The sequence below is a fragment of the Papio anubis genome, chromosome 4, assembly GCF_008728515.1.
Source record: "Papio anubis isolate 15944 chromosome 4, Panubis1.0, whole genome shotgun sequence".
Classification (NCBI taxonomy): domain Eukaryota; kingdom Metazoa; phylum Chordata; class Mammalia; order Primates; family Cercopithecidae; genus Papio; species Papio anubis.
This window is the reverse complement of record NC_044979.1, coordinates 180,499,043-180,525,302: the sequence shown is the minus strand read 5'-3', so window position 1 is coordinate 180,525,302 and position 26,260 is coordinate 180,499,043. Positions and strand designations below refer to the sequence as shown.

At 46.3% G+C, this 26,260-nt stretch overlaps 1 protein-coding gene across 9 annotated transcripts in view; it reads right to left on the bottom strand.

Moving 5' to 3' along the window:
• Positions 1-26,260, bottom strand: part of ADARB1 (adenosine deaminase RNA specific B1) — a 135,034-nt gene that overhangs the window by 29,676 nt on the left and 79,098 nt on the right. For all 9 annotated transcript variants that reach the window (XM_009202109.3, XM_009202115.3, XM_009202112.3 and 6 more), the window contains 3 exons: positions 10,040-10,114; positions 4,737-5,671; positions 932-1,046 (listed from right to left, as the gene is read on the bottom strand). In XM_009202109.3, the coding sequence (XP_009200373.1) occupies positions 932-1,046; positions 4,737-5,671; positions 10,040-10,067 (1,078 nt within the window). In that variant the 5' untranslated portion in view covers positions 10,068-10,114. The remainder of the gene's footprint in view (positions 1-931; positions 1,047-4,736; positions 5,672-10,039; positions 10,115-26,260) is intronic.

Below are 26,260 nucleotides of genomic sequence, written 5' to 3'. Positions count from 1 at the left end.
CTCCCCAGACATGGCACGGCAAGGAAACAAGTCATGAGCAGAACAGCCAGGTTTCCTAGGGCAGCAAGAGGTGGGTCAGTGAAGAGGGCTGCAGAGTCTGATAGAGGTGACCCCTCAGGGGGAAAGGACAAGAAAGTCACATAAAGTCACATACCGAGAACTGGGGGGTTTCTCCTGGGCTGGTAGGTGTAGAGAGAGAAACCGTCGCCAGCTTCCTCCCTTACCTCTAGGGCCTGCTTCCTGCATCTGGCTGTCCAGGCTGGGCTGAGCAGGTGCTGGGCACAGAGGTGGCCCCACATGACGGGGTCCTCTCCCTGAGTCTTGCTCCACCCTGGAGAGCCAGGCACTGGTCAAGGCTGTGGCTTCCTCTGAGCTACTCACAGAGACACACTGCTGCGTGTTCTCACTCCCGGGATGTGGGAAGAGGATTCGGGGGTTCCTTTTGCTACTGGGAACTTCTAGACTAATTTAACAGAGTTTCTTCTATCATTCTAAATTGCATTTTTTTCCCCCACAGATTTTCTATTCTTGCTAGAGCTTTCTCCCTCCTCAAAAGAAGTCACACAGAAACTCGTCTGGCATCGTTAACATTAACTGATACAACAGATAGGCCCTACTTTCAAATAAAGCCAGAATTAGTAAGCCCCCTGCCATCTTCCAGAGCAGACTGAGGCCATTCACAGGAGGAAGATGACAGGAATCAGATAGTATGCTTTCTCCAAATACAACAAACTTAGGTTAAAAAGATGAACATTTGGGGGAAAAAGCTTGTATGTGCAGTTCCTACACTTGCGTATGGCAGACATTTTGAAGAAGAAAGGAAGTAACCATCTCCCGCTGGTGTGCCACGGTGGTTTCTGTCAACTGAGAACATTTCACATTTGTCAGACATGAAAACAGGCAGGGTTACATACAACACCAAGATGGTTACCTGTTGTCATGACGACTCCAGCCAGCACTTTTCTGCGAGCGTGAGGGGAGGAGAAGTTGTCGGTCAGGTCACCGAACTTACCCAGGACCAGGCGTGAGACAGCGTCAGCTAAAACCTGTGTGGGATGCACAGATGCAGGTTAGGGGCCAGGTGCAGCTGGGAGCAGGGCTCACTCTCTGAATGCTGCACGCACTCTCCCTTATGGAGTGACACAGGCTGCTTCTCATCTGGAAAACCACACAGGTAAATCTGGCAAACAAGTATGTGTGTATGTTTCTTTCAGAACATTCCTTGGAAATAGACACCCCAGGATCCTGCCAGGCTCTGGCTGAGTCCTTTGCCACCCGCATGGGGCCAGTGTGGAGTGTGGGCACCACACACGAGCATCCCTCCAATCCTCACCGCAGGCCAGCCTAGCCCTCAGGAGGAAACCGAGGCAAACAGAGGCAAAACTGCCTGCTCAGGGCCACCTGCCCACGCCTACACCCACCTAGTATGGCCCTCCCACCCCCCTTGCCCTCTCTCACGTGCACACACGGTGTGGCCCAGTCAGCTCCAGGTCACACATAGCTGGGAGCACAGCCCAGGGTGATGTGCAAAATCACAGGCAAGAGAAAGGAGCAGCTTGGAGATGCGGTCCAGGGAAAGAAGCCACAGGCTGTGCACAGTACCTCCCTCAAAGGCGCCACCGAGGGGTTCTCAGTCACTCCAGCCTCTCCACACAAACGCGCTCTGGCTGCGCTCACTCGCCCAGACGGCACGATAGAATCATGTACCAGAGGACAGCACAGGGAGGGAAAGCGCTTAGACGTCCGGAACACCTTAACAGGTATATGTTCAGGTCAGACAGACACCTGTTTTAAGGTGCTTCTGAGAACAGACATATTTGTTGCATTCTGGACGTGGTCTTATGGCGTATGATTTATCTAGGATATAATGAGCCCATGGCATTTTGGGAAATGATGTCTGCTGGGAGGTCGGTGTTAAGAGCCAGTTTCAACTCATGTCCCACCGATTTCACACTTGTCTGGAAAATCAAATGACCACTAGGAAAACCCAGCATCCCCAGGTGGTCCTTAATAAAATATTTCTGAAATGAATAGAAAAGATAGTTGTCAGGGTGTTTTCCTCTTATCATTGCACCAGCAAATATCAGTGAGCCCCACAGGACAGTGTTCAAGACAAGTCATGTGGAGAATGGCTTTGGTGGCAGGGATCCATGCACCCGCAGGCAGCGGCATCCGCAATGCAGGGGTGAGCGGATGCGGGGAACTGAGGCTGTGACAGAAACAGGACGAGGCCAGGGTGCCAGAGGGAAGGGGTAACGCATTCGAACTGGCCAGGGCGCCAGAGGGAAAAGGTGATTCATTCGAATTTAGAGAGAGAAAAAGCCATAAGAAGATTAGGGATAAGCCAGAGGAAATAAAAGTTTCCATTTCATATAAGAATAGGCAAATCTCCAAATTTTCGAAGAGAGGCGAAGAAATCTAACTTCAGAGTGAGCTCCGAGAGCCTTGAGTGGAAGGTCTGGTGCTGGGGCTGATGCTGGTGAGCGCTGGCATCCGAGGCACATGGCCAGGGCTCAGCCCCCTCCCCTTGAGGGGATTACTGGTCTCACCCTGCATGGTTAATGAAAGACTTCTCTCTTAATTTGGGGGACAGATATAAGAACAAAAGAAACATGCTTTTAAGAGTTAAACCCATGCCACACAGTCCCAGGCAGCACCATTTACCTGCAATGACACGCAGGGATGTCTGACCTATGTCCCTCAAGGATTACTCTAGAAAAAGAGTGAGGGTTTTCCACCCACCCTAGAACGCACATTTTGAAATTTCCTGTCAGAAGACAATAGAGCCCAGCAACAAAGCCCAAAGGATGGGTTCTGAGAGGGCCACCTGGGTCCTACAAGGAACACATGTCACATTCCTGGGCTACCCTGGGGCCTCTGAAGACACAAGGTGGCAGGGTCCTCTGGCAGAGACTAGAAGTGCAGCTCCATCCTCTCATGCCCTAGTGGTTCTGGACATGAGGCCTAGAGCCTGGTGTTCAGCACCTACAGAGCCCAGGGGAACATGGCATCAGGTGGCTGAGATGGCCCTGCCCACCTGCACCCCTCCCCAGGCTGGAGACCAACAGATGCCCCTCCAGCCTTCCCACGCCAGGGCCTCTGGTCCTGCTCCACACAGAAGTCACTGCAGGCACACCGCCAAGCCAGGGAGGCAGGGCTGACGTCTATACTGGGGCTTCTATCTGTGTCCGCCTAAGGTGCTCACAGCCTACATACTAAAGGCTCAGACATCTGGGATCCACGGCATTTGATGTCATTTCAATGGTTTTATATGCCACTCTGTCAATATTAAGGGAAGACAAGTCACATCAGACAATATTTTGAACTCAGGCTTTAATATTTTAGCAAAGAGTAATCCTGAAAATAAAAAATCACATGGGATCTAGCACCACTGATTTGTTAAAGTACAAATGGACTAATAATCCTTATGAACAATGTTGATGAGAGGTTAATAAGGGAAGCAAGTATTTGGTTTGTTAAAAAAAATCAGTGAAATACCTTGAATATATTATTTTATACTGATGTTGTATTTGGTTCCTTTAGGCAAAATAAAATACATTTCCTTCCTTTAAAACAGAACTCCTGGTCATCTCAGACTACAACTGCACAGAGGTTATTCTAATTGTAGACAACAGCAAAAAAGAAACTATAAGACACTTGGATTCTTCCAGGGGAATACAAGTCACCTTCAAGTCTTCTGGTCAAGGGCAGTATACATGTTATCTTCAAAGTGAAGAAGACTCTGATACAAAGGAATAAATGAATAGAGGGTCAAAAGAATAATTTTTGCAATAGACCAGAAGAATTTTGGATTTCCAAGAAAAGAAGCAACACATAATCAGAGAGTTTTAGAATTTAGAGATGAGAACTAAAGGCGATTTTCTCCTTTACTTTTTCTCTTTCATGTAAGCCAATCTGAGCTCACCCTGGAACTTCCCCTTCCTTCATCCTGATTTCACTAGGCTGGGGAAGGGAGGGGAAGGTCAAATGGAAGAGTGGCTGCCCACCTCCAGCCTGGGCAAGCGGGGAAGTCCTCATAAAGCCCATGCAGGAAATTCAAAGTAGAGACTCCCAGACAACTGGCAGGCCCTAGAACAGTTGTTGGAGGCCCCTCCCTTCCTGCCCTCTGATAGGTGCTCACTGCTGTGCTGCCTCATTCTCTGCTTCGAGGGGCTCCTTGCTTGAGGGACAGCGAACAGCCACCAGTCTGTCATGTGGGAGCCCAGAGGCTGCCATCCTGACTCAGACTTGGGTTTTCAGCTGCTGACGGGCTGGTGTCACTTATCTTGAATGTGAGATTCCTGGATGAGACCTTTGAAGGAAAATGGTGCTGAATTGGGGGCAAGGTTTCAAAGACTGGGCTCTTATTCCCTCTCTCCTGCTAAAGGCTTGCTGTGGGATGAGGGTCATCGGTTGGTGGGGGGGTTGCCTAATGGGAAGAGAGTTATGGATAGTGTTGTAAACACTGCCCTGGTGGACGGGGCCTCAGGTGTCCCTGCCTTGCATTGCGACGGACCCAGCAAGCACTAGGATGCAGATGGCTTCTCAGTGGCCACATGGCCATGGAAATCAAGGAAAGACTGCCCCAGCAGCCAGACTTACCAGTAACTCCTCCTGATGGGGACAGAGTGATGTCAAGGGGGAAAGTCAATAGTAATCCTGAAACTAAAATGTTATCTAGAAGCATTACCAAGAGCAATGACCCTGTGTTTTAAAGCAGCAGCACCGTTCCTCACCTGCGGTAAATGCAGCTGAAGACCCTCACTGGGAATAGGCTGGCGAGATGGCGTCTGATCCAAGTGCAAGTTAAAAATGGTGGCCAGGGCAGACTGTGCAGCCCGGGCCTTGGCAAGCTTCTTGTTTCTCCCCGAGCCTTCAAAGAACTGACCATCCACGACCACAGACATGACGAAGCTCTTGGCATGGCTCTCCCCACTCTCGGAGAGGAAGTCATACTTGAGTCCTGGGCGCAGTTCGTTCAAGATCATCACGGGATTCTTCCCACTCGGGGGTGGGAATGGTGGTAAGACAGGGAGAGGAGGCTGGGCTAGGCTGGCAGGCACCGGGGAGGCTGACAAGCTGAGGTCCCCGCTGGAACTGAAGGAGTCATCCCCGTTGGAGCCCACGTAAAAGGGAGGCTCCGCCTTGTCAGGAGTTTCAAAACCATTGAAGAGCGTGTCAGGGAAGTCGGCCTGGTCAGATGTGAAGTCCGTGTTGACAGACAAGGTCCTCCCCATGGCCAGGTGGGCCTCAGAGGCATTAGGAAACTGAACGAAAGATCTCAAGGCCTTCTCAGCAGCATGGAGTTTGGCCTTTTTCTTTGTGGGACCAGAGCCCTCAAACACCTGGCCATTCACCTCCACAGACATGACAAACAAAGGCGCATGCACGGGCCCAGTCTGGGACAGGAGCGTGTACTGCAAACCAGGCTTGATCTCATTCAGCTGCATCAGGGCGTTCTTGGGAAGGACGGGCCCTGGTGTTCTCCTCCTTTTCTTCAGGCGGTACTTGGAGTGGCCATTGCTGCCCTCCTCCAGGGACCGCTTTCTGCCGGGGCCACCACCACCCCCATTGGAGAGCTGAGAGCCCTCGCCAGGCCCAGGGGTGCTGCCATCCTTGGGGGACACGTTGTCCAGATTGCGGTTTTCCTTCACATCAGTGCTGCTGGAACCTGTGGTGCCCAGAAAGAGTAACTTACAATGCCTTCGTTGCAGGATCTTGTAAATGCAAAATTTATAGATTCCTTTAGCTCTCTTTGTAACTGGGTAAGTGATGTGTGCTTATCCATTTTATTCCTTGATGTATACATGAAGAGTTAGACATTTAAAGAACTATCAGCCTCAACTAAACAAGTAATTTGACACTTTGCTCAGTGACTAATACCATTTCTTTTTTTTTTTTTTTTGAGACAGAGTCTTACTCTGTCGCCCAGGCTGGAGTGCAGTGGCCGGATCTCAGCTCACTACAAGCTCCGCCTCCCGGGTTTACGCCATTCTCCTGCCTCAGCCTCCGGAGTAGCTGGGACTACAGGCGCCCGCCACCTCGCCCGGCTAGTTTTTTTTTGTATTTTTTAGTAGAGACGGGGTTTCACTGTGTTAGCCAGGATGGTCTCGATCTCCTGACCTCGTGATCCGCCCGTCTCGGCCTCCCAAAGTGCTGGGATTACAGGCTTGAGCCACCGCGCCCGGCGACTAATACCATTTCTATTCAGTGTCACCAACTGCTTTTGCTTTAAAAAGTAAAATCTTTAAATAATTTTTTTTTCTGAGAATATTCTGAAGTATCTAGACTTTTTCAACCTTATCAAAATGTGGGATGATAAATTAATCCAGAAAGACCTTACATATTAAAAAGGTCTTTATAATGAAATGACAATTTAATATAAATATATGGATTAATGTATATTTATTTTAGCATTTTCCTTTCACTGTTGTTTACCCTCATTTTATCTACGGGTTTTAAATTGCAGTGTCTCTCAGAAGAGAAAACTATTTTAAAAACTTGCATCCACAGATAATTAGTTTTTCAGGTTTAAAATATTCAATCAATAAATGCAATTATTTGATTTAGTTTATGAACCAATCTTTAAAAGCTGCTTATGTAATTGTGTAAAGTATTACGGCTTTTTAGTTGTTGTGTTTGGAGGGAATGGTTTTATTTCTAGCATCTATTTGAAAATGAGAACATTATATATGTGGGCTGATTAAGTCTGAATCCTTAATACCACTCCATGATAGAAAGTGTGTAAGAACAAGACACAAAACTGAAGCTGTAGGCAGGCTACAACCTCCTAACTTCATAAATACACTTTCTGGTGATTTTGTCTTTTTTAAGACAATTATTTGATGAATTTCCAGAAAAATTTGTTTATCCTAACTTTTAAAAGTATTTTAGATTTCAAATTAATACAGATAGTTTTAGAATTCTAAAATTACATGGCAAAATAAACATAATTTTAAAATTTTATTTATTTATTTATTTGTTTATTTTTGAGACAGAGTCTCAGTCTATTGGTGAGGCTGGAGTGCAGTGGCATGATCTCAGTTCACTGCAACCTCCACCTCCCAGGTTCAAGTGATTCTCCTGCCTCAGCCTCCTGAGTAGCTGGGACTACAGGCTTGCACTGCCATGCCTGGCTGATTTTTGTATTTTTAGTAGAGATGGGGTTTCATCATGTTGGCCAGGTTGGTCTTGAACTCCCAACCTCAGGTGATCTGCCCGCCTTGGCCTCCCAAAGTGCTGGGATTACAGGCATGAGCCAGCGTGCCCGGCCCTAATTTTTTATTTTAAAATTAGAGTAAAAAGTGTTCATTGAGCTTTTTAAAAAATAGAAGAAGAAATAATTCCTCTCCATCATGGCTAGGCAGCTGTCACATGGAGCCCAGGGGTGAGGGCTACAGTGCCCTGCAAGGTTGTAATGTGAATGAAAGTTAAAGACATCTACCACCAGATTTCAAAAATCTATATTAAGTAACCAAAATATTGCTAAAATTGTAAACCAATTTACACGTGCCCCATATGGTGGCTTTAGGGTCTATTTCTACTACATGTGTAAAGGTAGATTCTCATTATGTTAAGCAAACTGAAAAGTTGTGAAAATGTTCATCAGCTTCATCCATGGGAAGGTTGAAAGGGACCAAGTCCTTGCCCTTGGCTGCCAATCTTTGAGGTTAAAGATCTCTAATTCCAGGGCTGGCATCATTCAGCCAAGACAGCAGAGCATAAACCTGGTTTAGACACAACCCGTGGGAAAACTGATGCCACACCGTGGCAGAGGCTAAGAAATTTAAAACTTTCTCTACAGACATCATTTCTCCAAAATAATCCTCACACACACACCACTTCTCCCAGTTGACAAAGCTGATGGAATGGACATTAAATTTTCATTTATAACATCCTCCAGCAAAAGCTCGATAGGTTACTCCTTTCGGTGCTCAAAGGGAAAAAAAGGTTAAAAAAAAGTAGAGCCAAGATGGAAGTCAGAGATTAATAAACTGAGCAAGAACATGACATACTAGATTACTGCTTACATTTTGACTTTGTTGCTAAACAATTATCAATATCAAAAATCAAATCATTATAAATGTATTTAGACAGGCATTTAACCAAATATTTATAACCTCTGAAATAACCAAATACTTTTCTTTCAGAAATAAAAATAATTACTATTGGATTGACAAATAATTTTGAGAAGAATATACTTCTGTAACAGATTACAAACATTCTAAACTCTTACTCACTTCAGGAGCACACTGAAATACTTTCTCATTGTTATTGAAAATTCTACTATAATAAAGGAAAATACTAAAACTAGAAAAAGATGCCACTTTCACAGCTTTTCTTAAACAGATGCCTTCTCTCTCTGTATCATGCTACTACATTTCATAAATGTACATAACTGATCATGATAGGGCTTTGCATTGCTTTCAAAATGATAAAAAAACAAAAAATACAGAACCAGAATTTCCAAGTTTCAGCACTAGAACATCAGCTTATCTTTACAGAAAAATTATTCGGGAGGATTGTTTATCATGTCAAGTTATCACAGGATCAGTTTTGGGATAGTTCCAGAACCTACACGATCATGAAGCCTCTGTCCATGCGAGGTGACTGCAGCTGCAGGCTGTAGGCCACAGTCCTGACACAGAGGCCCTGGGGACCCCTGCACACGCTCTGTCGGTGGGCTACTGCACGGGCCAAGCACAGGTCACATTTTCTCAAATGAGGAGTATGGACGTAACCTCTCTCTTAAAGCTTGTGGCAAAATTGGAAACAGTGAGTAGAACTGCCCAGTAAAAACATAAAGCTGGGTTTTTAAAAGATCTCAAGAGCAGGACTGATGAGGAAAAAAACCTGAGAAAACAATCACCAGCAGCCACGGGCTGCGCACACATCAGCAGAAGTGAGGTGAGCACACTGGTCCCATGGGAGCCGGGTAGCGCTGCAGGAAGTGGTCTCACCCTCACACCCCAGACGGCTGACTTCAACCAAAGCCAACACTTAGCGTACAGTCCATAGAGCAGAGGCCCAGCCCCCTCCACAGCATCCACAGCACACCCACGGGGCAGCACTACCACGCAGAAATGTTTCGCTGGGTCACAGTTTGGGTTCTACACGGTACACAAGAGCGATTCCAAGACCCCAGATCATCAGTTTTGCGTGAAGTCAAAGGGAAAGTGCTGAGCCAAGTTCTAATGCTCAATAATCACTCCCAGTGACATGTCACTCATCATTGATAGCTGCATGTTATTCCTTAAGACAAGTAAGAAGGTAAATATGGATAGTTATATTAGTTAGAGCAATGATGCCTTTGTTGTAATTTCTCTACTAAACTCTCCCAACTTCTGTGAAAGCATTTAAATCTGTTTTCTGAGACTGAAGATGAACTAGAAGAGATAAGTACCTTCAACGAGCTTTTTATAGAAGAAAACACAGAGGAAACACTGACGTACCCCAGCGGCTTTCCACCCACCCGCCCCAGAGAGAACAGCATGGAAGGAGGAGGCCCACACCAGTCCCAGCTTTCATTAGCACCTTTGCAAACTTCAGATCAACAGACACGTGTGAACCCCCTTCCTTCAAAATGCAGGGAGAACCTGTATTTTGAAGGGAAATATTTCTGTACTATTATTGCAAAGGACTGGGTATTTAAATCAATCTCAGACATTTATCTTCGATTTGCATGCATGAATACTCAAGAGCATTATTCTTAGAGGCGTGCCGTTACAGGACTCCACACGAAACAGTGGGGCTTCATGAGATGTGCCCAGAAGCCCATTCCATCGTCACAGTGATGCCCCATGACGATAACGAGGAAGGAAAAACCTAGACATACCGCTGCAGGGAAAACGTCTACAGCAAATTCTGACACCTGTTGCAGAGAACACACCAAAAATTAAAAACATGCCACTGTCAGTAGAACATGTTACGGGAAAAAACACAATTCTCCACATTGGTCTCATGAAATATATTTGCAAAAACACCAAAATGTTAACATAAAATTAGCTATCTGATACTACGTGATAGGCCTAGATCTTACTCATGTTTTCTTCATCTTCTATATCCATGGCAAAATACTTTTGAGGGTTTCTTGACTGGCGGAGACTGTTTCTGTCTGAAAGACAGTAAGAAAATAGCATTTAGTGTGCCTATGATATGAGTAATGTGAAGTAAGTCTACTCTAAGGAAATAATTATAATATTATTACAAATTAAAGGAAAAAAATCATAAAATAAGAACTAGGTCTTGTTAGAGAAGTCAGATCTGCCATCTGGTAAAAAATACTCCTCCTTGGCACATTCCAGTCCAGCAAAGGACTTCTCACGTGAATTCCAGTCCAGCAAACGACTTCTCGTGTGGATTCCAGTCCAGCAAAGGACTTCTCCCGTGGATTCTCCCACATGGAGGGATGATGAGGGTGGGACCAGGTCCCAGCAAGGGAGGTTCAGGGCCAGTGCCCAGGGACCTCACACCACTCTGAGGAGGGTGGGTTTGATTCCGGGCAATGGAGGGCCATGAAGAGCGCTGAACTAGAGACAAAGGCACTGGCATCTGCACCCTGGAAAGACATCTGCTGCGGGATGGACTAAGGACACAACACGCCACGACAGATGGCGACAGACCTCAGAAGGGCGCTCACATACTTGCCATCTATCTTTACTCTGGATAGACTTTTGGCTTCCAGCTGTAAACTAAAGCCACACCGCAGAACCAGCACCCACAGCTTCTCTCTTAGCTACTTCTCTTTCACCTTGAATAGCTCCTCATGCAGACAAAACTAAAGTGCATATGACTGTTAAAATTCAATCTAATTTCTTAGCTACATAAAAGTAATATTTTGTTGGCAGGAGAAAACACAGGAAATCCTCAAAGAACAAGTATCACAATTTCTGGTTACTAACAAATTTAGGAATTTCCTCTTCTTAAATATTTTAGATATACTTTGTTAGACTGTATTAATACATGATCTATAATAAAGAATATCCTCAAATTGCAATTGAGGAAAAAGAGGATTCGCAAATTTTATAATCACATTACTTTGTATACAAATAAAACTTATAAATCACTAAAAGGCAAACTCATTGCTCTTAGAAAATGGTGACTAAAATGTACTAAAACATGCATATATCTTATATCTCTATATCAAATATCTAAAAGTATTTATTTTAGATATATAGTTTTTCATGAAATCATTTGTTAATAACTTTCAATCTCACTATATTTCAGGTAAATGTGTTGCTAAAAGTTAAATCAGTTTCTCTTTAGAATCCTTTATTCAAGAAAGTTTACCAGATAGTTTTAAAAGCATTATTATTTTACAGTCATTAATTATTTCAAGATATATTTTCTGAGAATCAATTACGTGCACCAGAATCTAAATCAGATTCTGAGAAACATTTAAGTTTAAATATTGCCTGAATAGCTGATTATATTAAGGAATTATGATACATTATTTTAGGTGTAGAAATGGTAATTCTCTTTTAGTGACATATACTGAAGTATTTACAAATAAAAGGACAATATCTAGAATTTACTTCAAAATAATTCAGTGTGGCGTGAAAAACAGAGACGAGGTGTAGACAAAACCAACCAAAGGGCCCTGGTTGGTAATTACTGATGTGGCTGATGGGCATGCAGAGTTCTTGATACAACTGTGTATTTGTATATGTTTTAATATTTTCCTTATGGAAGGACTGATAAAAAGTGATTGGGTTAAGGTCTAGAATGGGAAGTGAGATGTAGGAACAGAGGGCAAGAGCCCTGTCTTGCAGGCAGGGCAGATGCCCTCAGTAGGCTGTGGGTGCTCCCAGGAGCCTCCTGGCTGGAGGGATCAGGCCAGAAAACTGGGGACATGCTCATTAAACTGAGCTTCAGACGAGAGGTCTGGCTGAGTATATCATGAAGACGGGAAAACAGGTGGTGTGTGTGAAGGCACTGAGGTTATGCAGGCAAAGTGATGGCAAGGCGCTTCTCAGAAGCCCAAACTATAAACTGGAGGAACAACAAATAAGCCTGTCCAAATAGCTCTGTTCTTATTGGCTGAAACTCGTTTTAAATAGGCAAAGGAATGTCCTCAGTGGGAAGGCGGAGTTCTTCTCCTTTTTCCTCCCATTAAATACAACTAAGAATCCTGGATATTATACATAAAACACACATAAAAAGACTGAGAGATGCAGAGAAAGCTGACAAGCCAGGGGGCCTCAGGACCTAAAAAGCGACCCTGCATTTTCCTTTTGCTTCATTTTCTCAACATAGAGCTGAAGAAGCCAGAACCCAGAAACATCAACAGGCATTGGCAAAAACAAAACACATAAAAAGCCGCAACAAAAGCTGCTCTCTCTGGCCAAAGGACCAGGAAAGAGGTAGCCCAGCAAGACAGAAAACTTTTTAGACAAGAATTGCTTGATTCCAGGCAAACACCAGAGAGAAAACCTCAACCACACCGCCCCCGTGCCAGGCTGTAAGGACAATCCAGAGTCCCCTTGTTGGGTGGTGTCTGACAAGGCTGAGTGACAAGCCACAATTTTCATTCCCACCAGGCTCTAACAACCCCTTCCCTTCCCACACCACAATGCAGAGTCATGGAAGACTGTGTGGGGAACCTGGACTCTCTTCCCAGCTGGTGGAAACAACGCTAGCCCGTGCTGTCAGTGCAGGCTCCAAATGGAGCAGTGATGAGGCCCTCTCACAACGGGGAGGTATCCAGGAGCCCCAGTGGAGAACTTGGACTTATCCCCCATCCAGCAGTAATGAGACAGCATCCCTGCTTCCTCTGACACCACGGTGTATGAGAAAGTCAGCTAAAACAGAAGGCTTGAGTAAGATTTAGAGTCTCATAATATCATATAAACAGGTTCCAATAAAAAATCACTTGTCACACCGAGAAACAGAAGATATCAAACTAAATGAAAAAAGACAATCTAACAGATGCCAATAGGGAGATGACGCAGATGTTAGAATTCTCTTAGAAAGACTTTAAAGTAGCCACCATCAAAAAGAATAAAGTGGGAGCAATCAGTCTAGGTGATCTCAGCATTTACTACAAAGCTACAGTCATCAAGACAGTACAGTGTTGGCAAGAGGCAGACGAGCAGATCACAAGAGGATAGCACAGAGAATCCCCAATAGACCACACAAATATGTCGAACTGATTTTGAACAAGGGTGCAAAAGCAATTCCGTGAAGGAGGCACGGCCTTATTGGGGCAACTAGAGATCCAAAAAAATTAACCTCAATTCAGGTCTCCTACCTTAGTCAAAACTTAACTCAAAATAGATTATGGGCTTACATGCAAAACATAAATCTATGAAACTTTTAGAAAGTCATAGGAGAAAATCCTCAGGATCTAGGGCTAGGCAAAGAGTTTTTAGACTTCACAGCAAAAGCACAATCCACAAAAGAAACAACTGACAAACTGGAAGTTTAAAACTTTTTCTCTGCAAACGTCCCTGTTAAAAAGATGAAAAATCAAGCCACAGACTAGGAGAAAATATTTGAAAAACACATATCCAACAAACAGAATATATAATAAATTATCAAAGCTCAACAGCAAAATAAACAAACAGTCCAATTAGAAAATGGGCAAAAGACATGAAGAGGATGTACAGATGGAAAATAAACTCATGAAAGGATGCTCAGGATCATGAGTCACCAGGGAACGCAATTGAGAACTACAGTGAGATAACTCCGCTGCACGCCTCCGAGAAGGGCTATTAAGCATAGTGTCGCTTTAACAATAGTGACAGCCCCAAGTGAAAAGGAGGCTGTGGAGAAGAGGGATCTCTCGGAGACTGCTGGCAGACATGTGAAATGGGAGAGCTACTCCGGAAAGTAGCTTGGCAGTTTCCTGAAAATAAAACATGCAATGACCACATGACTCAGCAATTGTACTTCTGGGCATTTATCCCAGAGAAATGAAGGCTTATGTTCATGTACGTATTATTTCTTACAACTACATGTGAATCCATATTATCTCAAAATAAAAAGTTTTTTTAATTTTTAATTTTTTTCTTTTTTGACAGTCTGGCTCGCCCAGGCTGGAGTGCAGTGGCACTATCTTGGCTCACTGCAACCTCTACCTCTCAGGTTCGAGCTGCCTGCCCCAGCCTCCCGAGTAGCTGTAATTACCGGGACATGCCACCATGCCCGGCTAATTTTTGTATTTTTAGTAGAGAAGGGGTTTCACCATGTTGACTAGGCTGGTCTCGAACTCCTGACCTCAGGTGATTCACCCGCCTTGGCCTCCAAAATGCTGGGATTACAGGCATGAGTCACCGCACCCAGCCTTCAAAATAAAAAGTTTATTAATAATAGGCAGAAGACACACAAAAGGCTAATTTAATTCTTATATATAATTAATCAATAATTGGTTTGCTTGAGAAGGCTGACTTCTCTCAGATACCCGGGACCAGGAAAAACAAACTTTACAACAACAATAAAAGTGCTGAGGCACAGGAGTGAGCCCAGCTCATGTCGTTCACCGAATTCATGTAGTTCACCTTGTTTTCCTGCCCTTACGTATTAAAATTCTTTTAAAAGGACATGGAAAATGATTCACAGTAGAAAACAGTCATGCCGAGTGTGGTGGCAGGTGAGTACCAGCAGGTACCGCCCACATTAAGAATGGGAGCTACAAATCTCTTGCAGAGCAGAAGCCAACATTTTCAGCTTTGACAAATGCCAACTCTTGTACCAAAGGTTACAAAACAAAGCAAAATAGCAAATGCAAACACTTTAGCACATTTCACAGAGCTATTTTTTCTTTCCTTTTTAAAAGAACCTCTTATGACTTGAACTACAAACAAGTAAGAATTAAAGCCCTATCAAATATTCCCTATGGAACAAAATTCCAAGAATGGTCAATTTTAAAAAAGCCTTATTTGATAGCAATATTCAGAACAACCTCTTCATTTCTCAGAATGCCTCCTAATGCAGTAAGAAGTAAAACAGAGCTGGGAGGTGGTGAGTGTGGAAGAACATTGAACTTGACTGCAGAAGACCTGAGACTTCAGTTTCACCTGGTTCCAGGTACAAATCCAACTTTTTTTTAATGGAACTAGACAAGCTGATTCTAATGTTTACATGAAAAGGATAAACACATACTCAGGAAAACTCTGAACCAAAGGAGCAGGTGGCTTAGTCCTTCCTATTAGAAATAAAGAGCCTCACTGCCTAAAGCAACACAGCATGGCATGGCTCATGGACAAAGAGGGTCAATGTGATGGAAAAAAAAAAAAAATCCAGAATCAGACACAACACATCCAGACACAGAATATTTGGTAAAGGTGGCATCTTAAATCAGGGACATATGAACATGCTTTTTATTTTTAATAAACAGGACCAGACACTGGGTGCTGACATGGAAGAAGATCAAGCTGGATCAAACCAGGCCATTCCCTCACCGTGTCCTGATCATTTCTTCATGAGCTTGCTTTTGATTTCAGCTAACATGATCAAATTGGCAATGTTATATGTTTTATACTGGGGGTAGGTAAATGATTGCTGTATTATTCTTTATACCTTTTTATAGATACTTACATTGCAACCACAAGTATAATCAATATATATAATGTTCCTATCAACGTTGGACAATGAGTATACCTACCCTTTTTCTCCCCTTCCCTTAATGAAAAACCATATCCTGGAATAAAATATTAAAAACATGACTTATTTACACCAAAGATGCATCAGAACTTGAATAGTCTCTATCGTGCTGGTAAAAAAGGCCATCTTTAGGAGTCCACTACAAGTTTACAGATTAAAAACTGTTTAAGACAACTGGTGAACGTGATTAAAATTACTAACATATATTACTGGATTAAATCCATTTTCCCCTCAAAAATGGATAGCTTTGAGAAAACTTTTACATATTCTTTATGACTGCTATGGGTTCCATATTTAATAGCTTTGAACTGCAAACTAAAAAAAAGAGAAACGTTATTAAAGTGGAGATTATTCGTGTTGATTCTTTACTATACATCAAGCAGCATTCCAAAGCTAGATTAACTTTGTAGCAAAAAAATTGAATGATGATTTGCTCATTTAACAAAAGCAATTGAAGTATAAACCTCTTACATCATTTGAATGAAAAGAATCTGAAATTCAACAAGCAAATCATGCATGTTTAGAGATATACTTCACCTCATAATTTATATTTTGCTTTCAGTATTATCTAAACCAAACAGTATCACTAAAGTGTTCCAAAATATTCAATTGATAATATTTTCAGTGAAATATTTTACCTTCTAGGAAACCCTCCCTGCAATCTGCTGCTAAGTGAATCTTTATAGAGATTTTGTACACATTGAACAAGATACAGATCTTGTACACAGAGCAAGCAAGATTTGTGCCTAATTTTCAGCAAACGCATTTTTTCTAGTGCAATGCAAAAGGAGATAATTAAAACCAGTATAATAATGTACAATATTCATCATATTAAGTGGGAAATATTGATGAGAATAGGAATCTACTGAAACAGAAGAGGAAATTCTATCAATGACAAATGACAGAAAGTAACATGTAGAGGTGTCAGTCAGGGCACCTTGCACAGGGCACTAACACCTCAGTTGCCCAGTCAGCAACTTCATCAAACTGTGGCTCTAGTTCTTCCCTCATTAAAAGGGATGCATCATGGGAGAAGCACATGCCAATAGCACAGACAGTAGTAGACTGGCCCAGCAAGGCAGCTCTAGGGCGGCTGGACGGGGGTGGGCCTGGTGAGGCCTGGGTGCTCCAGGGGGCCCAAGTAAGGTGTTTTCAGCTTTGACAAACACCAGCTCCTTGTTCACCTGGCCACCCCGGGCAGCAGATGTACCAATGCACGTGAGTAAATCTTGTCACCTCACTGCACCCATCTGTCCCTGCACTGCACACAGCAGGCGCTCAGGCCAGACACCTGGAGACTACCTGGTTCTCTCTCCCCTCTTACCCCACACCCCATGTCACCAGCTCTTCTCCCAAAGTTGGGCTAAACACATCAGCCTGTCTGCCTCTGCCCTGCTGTTACCACTCAGCTTATGCAGGAGCCTCTCTGCCTTCTCTTGACCCTGAGAGCCCCTCTCCTCACAGCAGCCAGGGCTATGTCTTTATAAATAAAAAACGTGCTCTAACACATGTCCATGTGTCACGGCCACTGGGAACATCGTCAGCCCTTCGCCATGCCCACCAGAGCATCTCCAACTTCCTGGGGTGCTTCCCTGTTCCCTCCTTGCCATGTCCTTGTGCAAGGCTTCATCAGACCCCACCTCCTACTGCCCAAGTCCCAGCTCACACAACACCAGCCCACCCCAGTGCTCCCCTCCCTCTCCCTCCACACAGTGCAATCCACAATTTGTCTCCCTGTTTGTGGCCTGCCTCTCCCAGCAGGCTTCGAGGCCCACATGGCTGGGGCAGGCTCAGTCTTCTCCACCCCTCCCCACTGGAAACCATGCCTGCCCCACAGGAACACTGTGCACTGAGTTCCTCCACCCCTAGCTTTTCCTTGGCAGCCCCTGTACTTGTGCCAACATAGGGGCACACTTGGGGCTTTCGTGGTCTGCTTCAGGCCCCGTGGACACATGCAACAGCTGTCCTCCCCTGTCCAGTGTCTTCACTTGGCTGCTACAGTTGTTTCCTAAAAATAAACCATACAATCCTCTGAGTGCCAAAACATCCCTGAGATGCCTACACATCCTGGATGGTGCCTGCAATGTGGCAGTGGCTCTGCAGCTTTCTGCTCTTTAAAATAGGGCCATGTGTTGGTCTTCGCCAGAAGGAAGAAGCATGAACTTCTACCATTTATTATTAATCTGTACTTTTTATTGAAAGGTACCAACTAGTGGCAACTATTCAAATGTACACTAGTCGTCACCAATTTAGGGATCAGCAAAAAAAGCCCACAGCCCAAGTTGACTGTGTCGAGCGAACTCGGTTATAGAAACGTGGGACAGACAGCTACTCTGAGTCTACAGGAGCAGGGCCAATGGCCCCAAACCAAACACAGCAAGCATGGGGACAAGCGTGGCAGAGCACAGAGGGCCAGATGTCCCCCGAGTTTCCCTTCAGTCACCCCACTCACTGCTGCCTGGTACTCAGCATCACCCTGAGCAGGCCCAGGGAGCACACTGTCGACACCCCTGACTCCCATAGGCCCCAGCAGCCCCCAGGAGGTTGCATGTGTGCTACCATTGTAGTGAAACTGCACAAGGCTCGCTGCTGTGGATGGAGCTGTGGGCACCACAGGCCTTGAGGGCCCAGAGTCAGCGCCCCCGGTGTGGGTCCTTGAGGGCCTAGAGTCAGCGCCCCCGGTGTGGGTCCTTGAGGGCCCAGATTCAGCGTCCCCAGCCCAGATTCAGAGTCAGTGCTCCTGGTTGAGCGGGCGGATTCCTGGCTCCTTGTGCAGAGTTGGTTACCCCTCTCTGCTCACTCCCCCCATGGCCTGACCACCCTGCTTTTCCCACCAGGCCCTGAGCTCTGCTAGGGCAGACTTAAGCCTCATCCTCAGCGTCCACCGCTCTCAGTCGGGTGCTTCCTGTGAGGAAGATCGTGGATGCTTCCAGTTGTGGTGTCCTCAACTAACTAATCACAGCCAGGGAATGTTACCTGTGCCCTGTTGCCTTTTGGGACCACGTGGGCTGTATCCACTTTCTCCAAAACACATCTAAACTTGATTGCATAGGAACTAACCTCTAAGTCCTTAAATCAGAAACATTTGTAAATGAAAGGGCTTTAAATTGGTTACTATTGATGTGAAAGGGATCTACTTAGTACAATCCTCATTAACAACTGTTTTCCCATGCAGCTATGATTGTCCTCTTCTAAGAAACAGGAACACCTTGCTGGGTCACTCTGGATGGGAAGCCTCTGACCAGCCTGCGGTCTGCAGAACGACAGCTGGACGAGCGGGCGAGGGAGCACTGGGCGAGAGTCTGGGACTGAGCCTGTTTCAGGCCCTCGAGCTCTCCGACCTGGGTCTGAAGTGTCCGGTGCTGTGAGTTAAGACTCACATCTGGGTCTGAAGTGTCTGGTGCTGTGAGTTGAGACTCACATCTTCCTGGAGCCTGTTTCAGGCCCTCGAGCTCTCCAACCTGGGTCTGAAGTGTCTGGTGCTGTGAGCTGAGACTCTCTCACACCTTCTTGGTGGTGGGGTTACAGGCAGGGCAAGCCCTGGTGATTCAGCACCAGCACAGCACCTGCATAAAGGAGCACTCATGGGCATCAGCTACTGTCCCTAAAGCAAGGAGTGGGGCTTTCGTGGACAGACCTGCATGCCCCTGCTTCCCCATGTCCCTAGTCAGGTGTGGCTCTTTTTGGTAAATCAGAGCCTAGTGTCACAGGATCCTCAGGGTATCATTTTTCTGGCCAGAAACCTCTGTCACTGGTGGCGCCTTTACCCGAGTTTTGCTTGGGCCTGCTGGGCTTATTCTGCCCACACAGCATGGCAGGCTGCGCTCGGTTCACACTTCCGGCTTGGATCCCATGCCTGCCAAGGGTGAGCCAGGCATGGAGCGGGAAGGGATGTGTGAGTGAGTGGACGTGGGGTCCAGCCATTGTGTACAGCCAGGCACACTGGCTGTGGCAGAGTGGGCAGCTCCAGGCACTGGCATGGGCACTGGCTCCCTGCAAGGCTGCAGCTGAACCAGGCATACCACACATAGCTTCCATGGCTGAAACCAGGGAACATGGTGGTACCCAGAAGCCTGGAAACACCAGGAACTGCAGGGCCCCAGTGAGGGCGTCACCGCCCTGGCTCAGGGAGCTCCTAGGTCTGGGCTCCCTGAAGGGTTGCAGTTCTTCTCTCCTTCTCTCCTCGTTGCTTGCAACGTGGCAAGCAAAGGGTGTGTTTCAGTCCTGTTTCTGTTACAGCTCTTTCAGCCCTGCCATTCAGCAGATCCCAAGTTCTTCTCCCGTGTCCAGGAAGAAAGAGGTGCATGGACAAGTGGAAGGTGAGCAATGCAAAGAGGTGCTTCACTGAGTGACAGAACGGCTCAGAGAGACCCGGAGCGGGTAGCTCTTCTCCACAAGCAGGTCGTCCCTTCTTCTGCCCGAGTCTGGCTGAGTCCGGGGGTTTTTATGGGCTTCAGAGGAGAGAAAGTGTGTGCTGATTGGTCCATGGGCAGCCATGGGTGGGCCGGGAAAAAGCACCATAAGTTCTCACTCTGGTCTGCGGAACCAGCAGCCTGGTCCCCAGGCCTCAAGCCCTCTGTGAGCTGAAGGTGGAGTTTCACCAGGGACCCTCCCCTTTCTTCCCAGGAGTTTGTCTGCCTCCCGCCACCATTATCCTGCCGTCCACAGTGCACACGGCACCCAGGCTGTTCCTGTCGAGGGGCACCTGCAAGGCCTGCGCTCTGCTGCCCTCAGTCCCACAATGGCCTCCCTCTCATGCTCCTCAGTGCCCAAAGTCTGGAGGGGGCCGAGGCAGCAGGGTGCTGGCATGTCAGCACTGCCCTGAGCGAACACACTCCCAGCCAGGTTGTGACAGTGCCCCAGCTCGGCCACAACTTTGCTCTGAAATTGGAGCAGGTGCTGGGAGCAGGGAGAGACCAGGCAGTGGGAGCAGGCACTTCTGAGCCTGTCGGGGCAGGGGGGCTTCCTGGGCCCTGGTGAGTGCAGGGATGCCTGGGTCCACAGCTGCTAATGGGTGGCTGCAGCTGTGCCCAGGATGGCGGGGCTCCTGCTCCTCCAACTTGCAGGGGGGTGGGGCTTCCACCTGTTCCCGGCTCCCACCAGCTCCATGGAGCACAGAGCCCCAGCCTCCCCCGCTGCAGCTGACACATGGCAGCAGCAACTCCAGACAGGCTGCAGCTGCCATCACCAGCTTCATCCACACTACAAAAACTGATATTGACTAAAACACTAGATGGTACTGACTACAGCAAGCAAATGCAGGCCAATTAATCCTGCCAAGTTATTTGCAGTATAAATCCTATAAAGCAGATCTTTAAAACCCTGGCTATTTATACTCTCAGGAGAACTACAGTAATTCTTACAGAAATATATTTTCAGTCATGTTTTAACTTGTTTTCTGTTAACCTTCTAAGTGCACACCTTCTGTGCAAGTTGATTACTTAACAACACAATGACCCTAACAGAAAATGGGATAATAACACAGAGTTCAACTTGTGGAAATGAACAAAACAGGAGTAAAACCCAAATTCAGTATACGCTCTGTAAGGAGGACACTCACCATGATGAAATGATTAGGTGGCAAATAAAATTCTACCTTGTTTACAATAAAAATCCATAATGTTATGAGTGGAAGTCATATCCAGGAAGATTTATATCCAGGAAGATATAAAATCTAGAACATGCTGCTTATATTTAATTAATTAACAATATTTAGCACTGAGATAACTAAACAGAAGTAAGCAACTGGAAGTATTTTAAAACACACAATCATCACGGCAAAGCACTGCTGGGGCAACTCTACGGGAACAAAGCTGAATCAGAGAGCATGGGGAGAGTTACAAATGTGCATGGAACACGTGAACACACACACGCTGCAAGACAGTAAGCAAGAAGGCTGAAAGCCACTCCTTTTAACGGGAGTTAAACCACCAAATAGAAAGAGGCTATGCGAACGTCTGTAAGCCCTCCCACTGCAGCGGCTCCCGGCAGGGATCTCCCACCTCCTTCGGTCCAGCTCTACGGGGATCTGTGAAAATGATGAAGGTTAATTTGTCCAGTTACCTGCACCCTGAGTCCACTGGATAAAGACCATGTGTTTTCCTTCCATCTAAGGGACCTGGAGCATGTGCCTTGACAGAAGGCAGCCCCTTCCCGATGGGCCTGAATGGAGGAAGACATGGTGACCTCCCTGAAAGTTAAAACCAGGTTTCTGTGGTCAACCTTCCAGCAGACTACTATGATCGATAATATAAAGACAAACAACCAATTTAAAAAGCGGTAGACAAAATGTGAGCAAAATTCATAAAAGAATAAATGCAAACAGGCTTTAATACGTTGACTTTTGAAAGTTTCCTTTCATTCTGTAGAAAGCAAAGATAGTTGTCAAAGTAACACAGCATGGAAGTGACAGGTTGGCTCAGGACCAGGGAAAAGGGTCACTTTCTATGGTGAGCAGCACCCATCTGGCCTCTTGGAAGCCAACACAGCCAGGCCTCCCATGGGGAGCAGCCCCCTTGGCCTGACATACTTTGTTCACACTGCTGTCCAGAGGGTAAAACAACCGCAAAAGTCAGAAGGGGCTGGCAATGTGAGAGGACTATGGTGGCTAAGAGGTGCAAAGGAGGCTATTCACCTCCCGTTGGACACCAGGAATGAAGTTGGAGGGATGTGGCCACCCCTCTTGTACACTCACATCATCCTCCAAGGCAGAAGTTAGGCATTACTGAGCTCCTGGTCATAATAACACAAAAATACAAAGCCTTAAACACTTCTAAATCTAATTCTAGTACTAGGAATTGGAAGAAAATTATTATGGCTTTGCTCCCATTCAAAGATTTAGCTTCAAGGATGATGATATGGTTTGGCTGTGTCCCCACCCAAATCTCATCTTGAACTGTAGCTCTCACAGTTCCCACACGTGCAGGAGGGACCCAGTGGGAGATAATTGAGTCACGGGCGCAATTTCCCCCATACTGTTCTCATGGTAGTGAAGAAGGCCCATGAGATCTGACGTTTTTAAAAGGAGTTTCCCCCTTTTGCTTGGTTCTCCTTTCTCTCTTTGCTGGCTGCCATGTAAGACATCCCTTTGTCCCTCCATCTTCCATCATGATTGTGAGGCCTCTGCAGCCATGTGGAACTGTGAATCAATTAAATCTCTTACCTTTATAAATTACTCAGTCTTTATTTAAGCAGTGCAAAAACAGACTAATGCAGATGATCACCTTTTTCATAAAGTTTTTCATAAAGTTTATTTTGTATCTATGTTTCCTAATTCTTACAATGAACATGTACTGCTTCCATAAGAAAAAAAGTTAAATTTTATTCTAAGCCTTCCTCCTACATACCCGAATATGCTTTACTCTATGCAGAATTCCACATGCAGTCTGGAAGGGGAGCAGACCCACGGGAGACTGAGCCACACTCCAACCCACCACGAGCTGTCTCTGCAGTCTTATCTGTAACCACCATCAACCGAAAGAACTGCATGCTTTTCCATGATATTACACAAAATACTGTATGCCCTGTACATTCCAGCATACTGTCAGGTCTCAGACAGCCTATGCAATTGGCCCAAATACAGGCAGAATAAATAGCTGCTAAGCAGAGGGACGCCTGCGGGATGTGGGGATGTGAGGAAGGTAGGACAGCTCAGCTTTGGTGGAGGAAGTGGGGGAAACACATATGGGACCTGTGAGCCCTGAGCACAAGGCTGCTGCACAGTGGCTTCAGGGAGGTCCCTCCCCAAGTCCCCAAGAGCCACAAAATGATGTCACTGGTACAGGACCAAAGATCCCTAAACTCTCTGACATAATTTTGCAAATCTAAGGCATTTATTCCATCCTATTATCACTACTACACATACTATATATTTCACACCTAACAAATTATGTGTTTTATAAGGCCTAGAGCAAAACTTCCAGATGGTTCCATTTGCTTCCACATTCTGACTCACTGTGTTCTACACTGACACCCTCTTCAGATGGGGCTCTGAAGGCAATGATCAGAAAGAACCCCCAAAGGATGAAGCCAGTGGCTGAGAGAACGACGGACAAAGGAGTCCCCCCCTGACCTTTCCCCCACCGAGAAGAATCAGGGTCTGGAGAATGAGGACGCTCCCTGCTGTGCAGGGTGCAGGAAGCTGGCAAGACAGGGCCAGGCTGGGCCCTTCCAACCTCCTCTCCTGAATAAGTGTATTTTATTGCGGTTCCCCTGTCGCTGCATGGCTCCCAGGCTGCCGGACCACGACAAGCCATAGCCAGACCAATGAAGCAACAATCAGGGATCACCCCGAGGTCTGGACACCAGCTGGAAAGAGGTGATGGGCAAGGACCCAGGCTCACTTCCTGTGGGGGTTCTGTGCAATTTGTGGCGTGTGCCACTGCATCTAGGCCAACTCACACAGCTTCCTGTGTGCTTCCCTGTATTCTTTCTCGCCTATCTATTACTGGACTAGAAGCAACTGCCAAGGTGACTCCAGAACCTTCTGTTAGAGAACAGAGCTTCTTCCAGGATGGAAGAAGCCTAGGTCACTGAGTGACTTCGAGGGCCAGCTGTGCCACAGAGCATCACCCTTGCTTCTGATGTGGTCACAGGCCCTGGCCCTTCTTGTCCCTGTCCCCCGTTCCCCCAACCCTATGCATGTATGTCCATACGCGTTCACACGTACAGAGCCACATTGATCCACGCACTCGTTTCCCGCCTCAGTCCAGCATGCCTAACCAATAGCAAGCTTTAGAAAGCTACATGAACTGCTGAAGCAGACACTCAGCAACAAAATCACAGCTCAGAGCCAGCGCGTGAGAGCACAAACTTCAAAGGGCCCTGCCTTCCTGAAGGTGCTCTGTCCTTCACAGTGCACACGCAGCAGCAATGCATTTGAAAGACTGTCCACTTTGCTCTACTTGACACAACCTAAGTAAGTTCCTGCTTATTTGAAAATTGTAGCTAATTTTCTGGAATCAAAGGGGAAAAAAGACAACAATGTAAACTTTATTTTCAATATTAACACTTATAATTACACTAAGAATTGGCACTGTTATGATTTGCTTTGGATCCAATTTCCATAGTATTTCAAGTACATTTCACAAACGTACTTCTATACGCTTGCTTCAGAATTTCAACTGTTAACCTAGAGTGTATGTGCCTGTGCTTAAACTGCACCCTGTAGATGAGAGGAGCTCCTGCCCAGGCAGCAGAGTCTTTTTTGTGCTGCGAGGCCCATCAGCACCAATGTAGTGAAAGGTACACACACAGCCATTACAACAGGTTCTAGGAGATCTGGGCCCTCTATCCATAACGCTGCTGTCCACTGGGGGTTCAACCTTCCTTACTTGGGCCCTCTCCTGGCAGACACTGCTAGAGAATGGTGTCTTCCATTCTCACCAGATACTGGGGAATATCCCTTCCCACTACTACACATATAGTGCAGCAGTGACAAATCACATAAATCCACCCTCTTCATGCACCTAGTGGGATTTCAGGTGGCCCATTCCAGAACAAACCTCAAGCCTGAAAGCTGTGGCTGCCCCCTGCTACTGCCATCCCATTACCCCTAAGAATGTCCAACCCCCTGGTGCCAGCATGCAGAAGGGGGTAATGGGTACTTGTTGGATGAACAGAACAATGGATTGATGGAGGAGTGAGTGGGGGGGTGGATGGATGAATGGATGACAGATGATGGCTGATGGGTGATGGGTGGGTGGATGGATGGTGAGTAATGTGTGATGATGGGTGGGTGGATGGATGGATGGGTGATGATGGTGGTGGTGGAAGGGATGGATGGATGGTGGAAGGATGGTGGATGGATGGGGAAGGATGATGGACAGGTGGTGGATGGATGGATGGAGGATGATGGTGGATGATGGTAGATGGATGGAGGGATGGATGGATGGATGGATGGATGATGGATAGATGGATGGTAATGATGGTGGTGGATGGATGGAATGGAGATAGATAATGGTGGATGGTGGTGGTGGAAGCAATGGACGGATGAACGGGGCGATGGGTGACGACAGGCAAGTGGGGCGGAACGGACGGATGACGGGGGATGATGGGTGGGTGGGTGGGTGAAAGGATAACATATGATGGGTGATGATGGGTGGGTGGGTGGATGGATGGATGGATGATGGGTGAAGGATGATGGGTGATGATGGATGGGTGGGGTGGATGGATGATGGATGATGGGTGATGGTGGGTGGTGGATGGATGATGGAATGAGTGGATGGTGGTGGATGGATGGATGGATGGATGATGGTGGATGGATGGATGGATGGATGGAATGGATGGATGGATGATGGATGGATGGTGGTGGATGGATAGATGGATGGATGATGGTGGTGGATGGATGGATGGATGGATGATGGTAATGGTGGATGATGGTGGTGGTGGATGGATGGATGGGTGAATGGATAATGGATGGATGATGGATGGACAACGGCAGGGTGGCGGGTGGATGACGATCGATAACGGGCACGGGTGGATGATGGGTGGGTGGTGGGTGGATGGATGGATGGATGAATGGATGATGGGTGATGATGGTGGGTGGGTGGATGGATGGATGGAATGGTGGATGATGGTGGTGGTGGTGGATGGATGGATGGATGGAATGGAATGGAATGGATGGATAGGTGGATGGTGGATGGTGGTGGATGGATGG